The sequence below is a fragment of the Hermetia illucens genome, chromosome 4 (genome assembly GCF_905115235.1).
Source record: "Hermetia illucens chromosome 4, iHerIll2.2.curated.20191125, whole genome shotgun sequence".
NCBI lineage: Eukaryota > Metazoa > Arthropoda > Insecta > Diptera > Stratiomyidae > Hermetia > Hermetia illucens.
Window position 1 is genome coordinate 42498590 of NC_051852.1, and position 12017 is coordinate 42510606.

At 47.0% G+C, this 12017-nt stretch overlaps 1 protein-coding gene across 2 annotated transcripts in view; it reads left to right on the top strand.

The window, feature by feature from the left end:
- Positions 1-8069: 8069 nt before the first annotated feature.
- LOC119655045 (protein vav) overlaps positions 8070-12017 on the top strand; it is a 109592-nt gene continuing 105644 nt past the window's right edge. The window contains exon 1 of one of the 2 annotated variants that reach the window (XM_038060731.1): positions 8070-8813. In XM_038060731.1, the coding sequence (XP_037916659.1) occupies positions 8598-8813 (216 nt within the window). In that variant the 5' untranslated portion in view covers positions 8070-8597. The remainder of the gene's footprint in view (positions 8814-12017) is intronic. The other variant, XM_038060732.1, reaches the window with a different exon arrangement.

Here is a 12017-nt window from a genome sequence, read left to right on the forward strand (position 1 = left end):
TTCTTATCAGGTCAAATAGCAATACCGCAATCAAGTGTAACCCCATACGTCTATCAACAGAACCCATGAAATATTTTCAAGTGATACATCATAATTCAAAGTCGAGGTAGTAAATACAGCTCTTCATATTAAATTAACTAATCTCAATATTTAGATTCAGTTGTTGCTTTCCTATCAATTCATCGATTCAAGTTCATGTACAGGGAACTGAGAGAGGGGAAGGGGAAGTTTTTATACGGAATTTAATAATGCAGCATTGATCAATTTACGGATGAAAACGGGAGGTTTTGTGAGCTTAAGTATTGATCGTTGCTTAAAAGTATGTAAAAGTAATCTCTTGTAAAATTATCTATTATTTTCAAATAAAAATAATGAAATATTCCTCTAGACAAAAAAGTGTAATTAGTGAACTTGGACTGAAGGTTTTCGTTAATGCCATTGATTGTTTGTGTGGTATAGCGCGGCAACTACACGCACCATCGCTCGCGGTTATTTGAAATGGACTTCAGCTCCGCCACGACTTTCCGAGATGCTCGCACTCCTCTACAGCGCCAAGTGCCCTTGGGGCAACCCACAAGCCTGCCATCTTGCGAGAGTGGATTCCACTGCATGGGTGTAGCCCGCAATGCAATTGTCGCCCCTGCTTAATGCTGCCACTTCCGTCTTCCGCCCACAATGCATACGAGTGGCAGGCCTGTGCGCCGACCAAGTTCTTCATTTGAGATAGTGTCAAGCCAGCGCACTCCGATGACACGACGCAGAAAGGTATTGACGGAAGCTTGTAGCGTCTGGGTAACAGTGACAGGAATACCCCTCTTGCGTAGAGCTCTCCCGATATACTCCCTATTCACGATATCGAAAGCTTTCTCGAAATCGCTGAAGGGCAAATGCAGCAAAGTTCTGAACTCTACACACTGGTTCAAAATGATCTTTAGGTTGTCGATTTGGCCAATGCAGGGGGATTCCGAGCGGAAACCAGCCTGCTCTCAGTCGATCCAGCTTTGGAAATGTTCTTTGATGCGTTCCAGAATTTTTTTTAACTATTATCTTTGCAACGGCAGGGAGCACACACAGATACCCCTCCAATTGTCACACTCAAGACGGGTCAAGGGCTTTTCTTTGCGATCTTGACGATCATCCCCTTCCATTTTCCGGGAAAGGTCTCGGCTTTCCAAGATTTCTGTACGAGTGAAACCAACAAGTGCAGCGATAAATAATTCTATGGGGAGACCGTCAAACTCAGGGACTTTACCCCGTTTACGTGCATTAATGACCGAAATGATTTCTATTCTGCTTGGAGGAGCAGCCCGTATCCGCATGTTACGGTGACTAGCCATTTCCACAAGAGGAGGAACTTCACCGGATGTGCCGCAGTTAAGAGCCGTGTTGAAGTGTTCTCTTCACCTCTTCAGTTGTTCATCATCGTGGATGAGGAGTCGACCGTTGTCGTCCTTCACAGGACCATCGAAGGATTTGCGACCACATTCAAGCTCTTTCGTGATCCGGTATACTTTCCTGAAATCATTGCGATTTATGGAATCTTCCGCTTACCTGACCAGCGCAAAGGCAAATTTCCTTTCGTTACGGTGTACACTATGCTGAACTTGTCTAGATTTCGCTCGGTGTCGGGGTTTAAGCACATCACATCCGTCATCGTTTAATTAGGATCCGCTTTACTGCCGATGTGCCATCGAGCAAAAAAATATCTCCAGAATCATCGTTCAATCGGATTCAGAGTTTTGAGTCCTTATTCTAATTTTAGTCTGCAGTTGAATTATTCTTGAGAGCTTGCTTCTCTTACTCTTGTCGTTCTTCATTGCCAAATATGAGTTTGTCCATGTTTCCACCCTATTTTACATACTTAGTGGCCAGCTTCCATCGGTAACTTCTCTCGTGTTGCTAGTGATAATCTGTGCTGCTTTATCAATTTCAGTAATAGATCTTATATTGCCTCTCGAGGATCATGATTCGTGCGCTCAAGTTCGTACATCGCCTGTCTGTCCTCCATGGACTTAGAAATGGACTGGTTGGAAGTGGTTCCATGCCCAATGCAAAACCTCTGCGTTTGTAGTCCTGTGGGCCGAGAGTGTGACGCATTTTTTTATCCACCACTCGCTGACAAAAGATGCTATATTAAGGAATGCCGCCGCAATGCGGTGAATTCTTGCATGGGGACATTATCGGAAACGGGTTTGTTGCTCAAGTCCAATCTCCGTTTCTCGATCTCAAGCCTGACACCGGCGGAAGTTGGAGAGCTCCGAAAGGAGGTTTCCAAAAAGGTAAATGGGGAACCTGTGGGAACTTGGTTATAAACTGGTAGCCTGAAAAATCCTGGCTCTGCGAAAACGGTACTCACTTGAGGCCGAACAGATGGACCATATTGCACCAGGCACTATTCCCTACACATACCGAACCGGCTGATGACAGCAGTTTGAAAAGGCAGTTCTCTCTATGAAAAACAAGAAGGCGCCAGGTACCGATGGTAAACCGGCAGAGGTTTACAAACTCGAGGGTGTTGAAGATTGTGGCCACCTCGGTATATCGCTTGCATACCGACCACTGACATGACCAGAAAGGTGTTCGAAAAAGCTCATCAGAAGTAGACTCGCTGAAGTGATATGTGCCGCCGAAGACTTATCGGCAGTTAAGCTTTAGAGCAGAGAGATTCACAGTGGCTACTGTCATGCAAGCCGAGGATGCGGTTCATCGAGGGGAGACACACGTTCGACTCAAAGATGAGCTTTTTCGAGCAAACCAAAGCAGCAACGGATGAGGCTGCAGCTGGAGTTTCGGCCTTAAGTCGGTTAATGGCAAACATTGGCGGTCCTACGTCTAGCAGACGATTTCTTCTAATGATTAGAACGCAGTGTGCTCTACTCTACGGCGCCGAGGTATGCACTGATGTTCTTAGCTAGAAGGTATATCGTAAGCGCCTTAAGGAAATACAGAGACGGGGAGTTTTGCGGGTGGCTTTTGCCTACCGGGTCTGAAGATAAACGCCAACAAAATCAAAGTTTGAGAAGTTAGTCTGACGGGTCAACGCGCTCTCCCTATCTGCATTAATAACTCTTTCCGCGCGGTTTGTAATAAACTTGCTTTTGACAAATTCACTTGATCTCTGCATCTGAGATCTTACCTCCCAATTATTCTACAAATGTCGGTACGTTCAAGGTGCAACCTGTTCCGATTTCTGACTCACCGTTTTCTCAAGGGTTTTTCAGACTCATCGAATTCGTTTTGTGGAAGAGGTTCGTGGGCTTCGCCGGCTACCGCTACTTTAGGTGATGGATTGCGGCTTTGTCATCTTGTGGTTCTATCGTGATGGACCGATTCTTATACTATTTTCCCCTCAAAGTTTGTAAGGTATGTCCGGAGCATGCTTTTCCGGTTGGATTATGTGCCTCTCACAATTTGACCCTGGTAACTTGAAAAGATGAATAATGTAGTTCACTTCTTTACGCAGAATTTTAAGTTGGAGCTGGCTATCATGGAGTCATGTTCTTGCTGTTCGATGCATCCATTTTGCTGGGGTGCATATGAGACGACGTCTCAAGGGTTATCCCGAAGTGGCTAAGTACTTCATGCCTTCTGAATAAAGTTTTTGATGCAATCGGTTGTCTTACTCTCTTACTCTTGTGTTTGATGAAGTAAGACTCACTTCGGTGATCAATCTTCTTTCACCCGAATAATATGCAGCGTATTGCTTCGTTGCAAGGGTTACTCTGAGCCTCATTCTCCTCTTGTCTCCGACTGCAATAGCCTCCTCTCTTCCATGTCTGGCTATTTGAGTTCTGCCTAAAGCCTTTGTTGTGAACTGTGCCTGGGTGAAAACAAATTGCATTTAGTTGAGATATGAGGAGAACGTTGTTAATCCACTGATGCAAATTGCGAACCATGGTAAAGTGGTCACTTACCGATCTATGATCCATAGACTCTTATCAATACCTCTCACAAAAGAAAGGTTTAAAAAATAAGCCTATATTGTGGACGCACTTCGTTCAGCTTTAATCCATAGTTTAATAAGGAGGAAGCAGGAAACGAAGGGACGGAATCGCCTAACAACACTATTAAAACAAGAGAGAATGAAACATACAAAACGAGTCAATATAGCATACTCGTGGAAATGTGCGGCGTATCATAGCCGCAGAAGGTGTTAAAGGTGGTAGGATCAAGCAGCAATCACGCGCCCAAAGGGTTATTAGGCACCAAAAAGGCTCTAAGAAACAAAATAAAAAAGAATCCCTTGCAAGGGTTGCCCATGTACCTACATAGGGCACATAAAACGCTCAGTCGGCGCTCTGGTCAAGAAGCATTTATAAGAAGCTGAAATAAGGCGTCCTAGCCTTGATCATCACTCCATCTGAAGCAAAGTCTATCACGTTCTTTAAATCGATATTTCCCTTATATACTTTCTGGGCTGGCTGATTAGCTCCCTTGACCGGCCTACATGTTCTTCAGAGAGAGCTCTCCTGTGATTACATACAGTTCCTGACAAATTCCATCCCGTTTTCCACAAGAAAAAAGGTGTGTTCTGCATAGTCCACCACCCCATTGCAGGGCTTCGTCCTTCAACGATCTTGTCCAGATAAAACTGAAAACCTCCATGCCTACTTAAAAGCTAGATAAGTAAATAATCAATCTCACCACGTTTTTGGTTCTTCAATGACACTTAAGTTTCCGATTAGTCACACAGTCTGTCTGCCTCTTGGGTCGTTTTGCCCTTAAAGATGCCACTCGTTGAGTGCATGCCATCATAAATCAAAAGTAAACACTTCTATGGAATCCACTATCTTACGCTCATAGATGACCTTGTATTCCCTAGCAGGGAAAGCGACGGTGATCACTCTCACGGTCACGATTGCAGCGGGCTCTAAGACACTACTTAGGGCAAACGCCACCCTGAAATCCCTTCAACTTGCATCAGGCATCTGCGATGCACTTTCTTCCTAAGAACATCACAACATACTTACGGACCGTAGAGTAGGACGAACTGCATAACACTTATGAGAAGGCGTCTCCTGTTAGAGACAGAAACTCCAACGTTTACCATTAACCGTCTTAAGGCCCTTGGTACTCATCTTCAAGTGGAGTTTAAAAACCGATATACTTAGCCGGTAACTTTGACTTTATAATCGCTTCGCGGATGGCCACGGGCTACAACGACGGGATTCATTTTTTAATGAAGATGATTAGTTTTTTGTACCGCAAGCCGGAAATGAGCAATTGTCAATTCGCTCCCCTATCGCATCCACATGCAAAGTATCTTTTTGGGCTTTTTCTGTAGTTCTTCCGACAACAAGTGCCGCAGTATCATCTGCATAATCGATATGGCACAACACTTATGGAATATGTCGATTCTTAGCAGACTATTGTAGGAAGCGTTCCAAAGGCTCGGTGCTAGGTCTCGTAAAGCAGGGAGCAGTCTTGCAGATAACGACTGAGTATCAACAAGAAGTTGTTTTGCCTAGGGAAACTACCCATCGGGAATGACAACTGTACATACAAAGTAGTCGATATGCCGACGACAACTAAGGGCCTCCTTTGATGATTTGTTGTTCATATGAAGTAATCATTAATTTCTTGACTAGGTAATAATACTGGAGACGGTCAGTCCATATTGATTTATATTTTTTTTTCGATGGCCAACGCCATTCTTAAAACACAGTAAGTTCATTCCACTACAGCACTCCGCCCTCAGCTGAAACCGAGGGGTTTCGGCGTTGACGCTTCCTTCCAGTGTCGTCTACTCCCTGAAAGAACGGCTGCTGTCTGTCTAAGAAAACCGTCTTGGGCATGTCACCGACGGCCAAGCTGAGGTGGAGGATTTTATGGCTATACTCGTACGGTGAATATAGCGACTTCGGAATGGCATCAGTCCTCACCAAAACATGGGTGCCGATTTCAAGCTCCCAGGGGTGTAGACCGCTGGTCGGATTCAATCTGAGAACGTACCCCCTTAGCAGGCGTAACAATCCCATCTGCTTTGTCGCGAAGCCGGGTAATCGTAGGTTCTCCCCGTACACCAGATCAGAAGGGCTGGCAGGAAACTCTTCGCGGCTGTACGACCAGGACGGCTCGTCGCGTGTCATAATGGCTGCCTTCAGCATCCCATTGGACTGTCCGTTGGGGAGTTCCGTCCCCACTTACTCGAGGAGGGCGATCAGACCCGAGTCTGCAAGGAACTCATCTGAAGTGGCTCTGCCACGAAGCCTCACCGGAGGTTATCTGGTACCATGGGAACCGGGATGGCCCTCTGAGAGCATATGCTCCAGAAGAATTCCTGGAGGATGTGTTCTCGGCCCGGTTATTTGCGGTTGGCCCCCTAGTGGGAGTTTCATGGTGGTTGTGGTTATGCCTACATCGCGGGCAGAGCTCCTCGGAGCTCAAGCGTGGAGTTGCGCTGTACAACTCGGGCGCCGTACCCCTTAGTTGCGGCAGAGGTGTTAGATAGGCTTCGTATTCACTGGTATGAATGCTGAGCCTGCACTCAGTATAAACCAGGACCGCTGTGCTTGCATGGCGGGGCTCTGATTGGGGTCACAAAATCAATCCGCGTCCGAAGAGGACCGTGGGATTAAGCCTTAACGGCAGGTACTCACGTTAAACCCCCCAGGACTCCCATCCCATTGGACTGTATTTTATATGTGGTTGTCCAATGGCGTTTGAATTTAAGGAGCATCTCGAGCTCTGAGAAAAGAGTGGCTTTGAATTGCATTCTCTGGCCTGTGATGATTACGGCGAGAATACCAAAGCCCAGAATCCACCCTCCACAGCGGGCCTCAGAGGTATTGCCTCAGGCCACTACGTAATCCGGCAATACTTGTAGCAGTGCAAATCTTGCAAAGGGCGTACAATGTCGAGATGTATGGTGTGGAAACGCTTTGTTGACTTGGGGAATACATGTAATTCCTTCTCAGCATGCGTAGTGACCTTACATCTTTGGCATACTATGCATTCTCTGGTCCAAAAGTTCACGTCCTTGTTCATGAATGGCCAGAAATATTTGCTGAAGACTAGCCAATTCGTTGTACGAAGGCTGAGGCGGGCAAGATTGTCCCCCGAGCGGAACACTTTCTTACAGAAAGCGGCCGGGATATATTGCCTAGGTACCTTTTCAGAGATATCGTAGTAGATAGTGGAAGATGAGCCGAAGATGGGAACTCCTTAAACTTATATTTGGAGTCCGAGCACAGGCACTGAAGAACGGCGCCATCCTTCTGGGCTGCCGAAAAATCGACTGCGACTTGGCGAGGGAACACTTCGTGGGGATTCTGCTTTAAGTCAGTTAGAGGCTTATGGTCCGTGAACACAGTGAACGACCTGCTTCAATGGAAAAATGGAAGTACTTGATGCTCAGATACGCGGCTAGTAATTCATGATCATAAACGCTATAATTCTGTTCAGAGGGTTGGCCAACTGGTGAAGAACATCGCCTACTGCCATGCCTGAGGCATCGACGAATTCGGCTAAGAGTGCATCTTGTTAAAAAAATGCCAAAAGCATAGCCTGGTGCCTAGTGGTAAGCGGCTTTGGGCAGGAAATGACGGTGGAAGTTTATCATGCCCAAGAACGTTCTTAGGTCTTTGGCCATGTTTGGCACAGGAAAGCTCGCGATCGTTTGAACCTTGTCTGGAGAGATCCAAGGATTTCAAGTGGAATGGGATACCGATCTGGAACCATCCGAACATTTAGCCATTCGCGGTTTGGCTTAGTGGAGATGACCAACTGCTGTTGGAAGGTATGCATGTATCCTGTTTAAGTAGCTGTTCAAACTCTTTCCGGACAATAGTGAGCTCCTGGGATGGTAAAGGACGCACCTTGTCATTATTATCGTCATGAATGTTAACATAATAGTCCAAGCATAATAAGTTTGTCTAATTTGATAACATTAATTTGTTATTTGTTCCAATTAACTTCCAAATGACCGTTTGGTTATCGAATATTCAAACCAATTCTAAGCCGTTCTCACCACCTGCCTTACTACTCCCATTCAAATTCTACATTTTTAGTCGTCAGTCTCCGTCGTGCGATGTTCTCGGTGCGTTTGACGTTTTGCTTCCCGACCTCTCGGTGACAGTTTATCGAAGGAGTTGGCGCTGTGTGTTGCGTTCTCGGTCCGTCTTTTCGTCTCGATTGCTCCAGTTTATCCTCTGGAATCGCTCGGTGTTGTGCTCGCCTCCCCGTCCGGATCAGTCCAACTGCAATCAGGCTATCTCGTGCGTGGTCTCGATTCCGTGCAAAATGCTGTGGTCCGCCTCGGCCAAGTGTCTTCCCGCTGGCGATGTGACTTTGTGAAAGGTGTTTCGCTTGTTATTGTGCCGCCGAGCCAAAGAAAGTTCTGCAAAGCGCCCAGCTTCCGCGGCCCGAGCGGATAATCGCATCTTGTGCGCGCCCTTGAGTGGTTCTCGTTTCGAATTGGAAATTTCAAGTGAATCCAAGTGCCAGTGCGAGAATTGGAGAGGAGTTTTCAGTTGAAGTGGTTTCGTGTGTCAGGAAGTGCATGAGGCATCGCGCGAAGGGCCCAGTTGCATCACGAAGACCCTCTTGAACGACGTGGAGTGAGCAGTGTCCGTGGGCAGGGAAATCCGCACGGGAAAATGGCTATGGCTGACAATTTGTGGCGCGAATGTGCCGCCTGGCTGACGCGCTGCAAGGTGATCCCGGCGGACCACAAAGCCAACTGGCCCGACTCCGAGATCCGGGTGCTGGCCTTGACCCTCCGCGATGGAGTGCTGCTCTGCAATCTACTCACGTTCCTGGAGCCGAACTGCCTCGATACCAGGGACTTCCATAGGAAACCGCAAATGGCTCAGGTGAGTTTGTGTCTCTGTAATTTACCGCCCTCGAAGTCGACAGCTCAGCGAACTCACCCCTTTTGGAGATGCACGGCAACCTGCCCTCAATTTGCATTGTTTTTCGGCGGAACCCGTTGGAATCGAGCGGCAAATCGCTGCGCCGTGCGTTCGAGTGCCTCCCGAGTGTGGGTGTCTATTTATGTAACTTCCTTCCGCTTTCTGATCGCCGCAGCGTTAAGCCGCACTCGCGCCAACGTTCAGTTCAGTCCCCTCTGCGTTTGCACGCTCCGATAGCGAGTAGCCCGACAATGCTCATGTGACACTTTTCGGGGCTCAGGCACACACTTAGTCGCTTCTTTCAGTGTCGAGGCTGGCGGTGGTTTCTCCGGTGGCGAACTTCCTTTCCTGCATTATTCCCGCTCACGCACGTCCTCAGCGCGTCAACCCCTTGCGCCACCGTAGCATGACCCTGACGCAATTATCAGCGACCACTTAAGCCCGAGTCGGTCCCATGCGGTCGCTCGGCCGCATTTCATATGCACAGCCACGCTCGAACCCCCCAAACGAGGCGCTACACGTCCCCCTTCGTCGGCACAGTCACCTCAATTGCTGGATGCAAGGCATTCGGACTGGGACTTGGACTTTGTCTGAAGAACTCCACGCCGAGGAAGCCCATCAGCGAAAGACTCTCTCGCAAGACAAAACGAAAATTTGCATTTCAAGTGACTTATGTGGATGCAAAGATTCAGTTGTTGTGTGGATGCCCGGGGAATGCTGCGGATGTTGGGGTCTTTGTACCGCCGCAGTGCTCCGCGGACGGGGGGCACGTCGGGGAGTGAGTACTCCACTCAGGCAGTGGCTGTGCGGTACGTACATATCTTGGACTAATTTATCGCGAAGGTGCTCGGTTCTTACGCGGGGCTGATCTCGTTCCTCGCAGTTGATTAGACACGTACCCGATGTCGCTTTGCAGTGGCTTTCCACTCGCAGCGAAGGATAAATGTTCCTTGGCAGATGAGGTTCCCCTTGGGGCTTTGTCCTTGAGATGATGCAGTGATGTTGGATGCGACCATGGCTTGGGGGTGGGAACGCGAGCGAAATATTCAATTACGCTGTGATTGATTAGGCAACTTCATAATGGATTTGGGGGTTAATATTTGCACATGGAAGGAGTTTTAATCTGATAGAGGGTAACGAGGGGGAGGACGTGTGTCGAGCACATAAGATAACATCAAGGTCGTTTTATTGTTAACGAAACAACTCAATCAACTCAATTTGGTGAAGTTGAATGAGGAGAATATTGAATTGATCGATCCACTTGTCACAAAAAATATTGAATGTCGTACCAGTTCCCTGAGTCCTCGAAGACTCTTCCTGAAATGTACTGTTGGATCGTGGGCGTTTTTCGGCTTGTTCTCTACGCGTCTGTTTACCAAGGATCTGCGGTGAGTTCCATTCTTTCCTTCAATTGTCAGTCAATACCTTCTCTTGGGCGAAACGCTCTTCAATCTTTCTGGGTTTATATCTTCGGCGAGCCTATCTTCTGGAAATTGTTGCCATCTCGCAATGTCATCTTTCTGTTTAAGGAAAGAAAAATAAAATGTGGTTTAGATGCTTAATGGCTAGTGAAAAGGACCAATTGGTGGGTGAAACTTGAGACTTATTATGTCCACACTCGGATGGAATAATACATGAGGAGTCACAAACATGGAGTCAAGGTCAATCTCGGAAGGTCAAGATGTGTTTGCCGTGTTAACTTGCGTTCAACCTCATTCTTTTCCGGATATCTTCAATCAATTTTGACCAACATAAAGTGCGATGGCCGAGGTTGTTGAGGCGTCAACTTCAATCTTGTTTCCCAGGTTCGAATCTGGTTCACTACCAAGGATACTTGTGATAGCGACACCCAATCTGCATGAAATGGTCAACTAGAGAACCAGTCCAGGGTTATCAAAGAATATCTGGACCCCTGAGATAGTACAAGCAGTCGGACAGTGCCCAAATGCCTCATCCGCACGACTCGATGAATATTTGGGCGTAAGAGGGTTTTTGACAGTTTTGTAGGTGTTTCGACTACTACTGTTGCCGTATTCCTTTGTGTGATAAGAATATACTCAAAGTCTTCCTTGCTTGTCGTAAAAGGCCACTTATAAGAATAGCAATTTGTGGGCTAACAACCTGCAAATTTTGAAATTTCACTACTATCGAAACGTCAACAATACCTCGGATAGGGACTATCCGCACGGCTACGACCTTTGGCTATTGAAAAAAGATTATGATGGGTCTTTGGATTGTGCGCACGCTCCTCAATAACGGTGGCGAGGGTCCTCAGAATGCTCGCTTTCACCAAAGTGAACGGGAATTCCAGCGATATAAGCTGGACATGCGGGAGCTAAGCGAAGTAAGGTAGCGGGAAGCTGGGGAGTACCCTAATCCCTCTTGCCGCAATGTGCTTTTGTATCCTGGTAGTGGTAGAAGATGCGAATCCGTTCCCGGATTTTGACTCATAGCTACCGCATGGCACTTTCTTTTGACTTGAAAACCGACTTCTGACAGGATTTAGGTCCAGAATAAGGAGCATCAGGTAGCAACGGAGATTTACGATATATTGGTGAAGAGTACTTTGTACAACCAATTACACTCACTGTCGTACGGAAGGTCGCCTTTGAAATCTTCCTGGTGGGATTTGTATCGGGGTTTGACGTCGGATACCAGTCGACTCAGCTGTGAATGAGTACCTGAGTCATATCAGGCGAGCGCAATTCTGACCCCATTGCCTCTTACAGGGTACTGTAATCCTGTAGTGTACCGTTACGGTCTTGAATGAAGTGCTCTAACCGACTTTAAGGCCCTGATCCAATTAGATTGTTGCGCCAGCGATTGTTATTATTATTAATTACACTCAATTCAGAAGAGGTTTCCTAAAGGTGACATTGTGATCTTGATGGGTCATCTGGGTGGACTCTGACAACACTTTGGTCAGGTATGTGATGGAGAAACGCGGACTTAGCGACCATAAAGATATTGGTAGGAGGTTTATAGACTTCTGCATCTTCTATCGTCTCATCATTGGTGGTACCATTGCTCAAACACAGAGCCTGCCGAAAGGTTAGTTGGGTTTCAACTGACCGGCACCGTACCAGTAATCATATTGACCACTTCGTGATCAGTAGTAGATTTAGTAGTTGTATTTTGGATGTAATTTAACAATTTAGGTTGCAG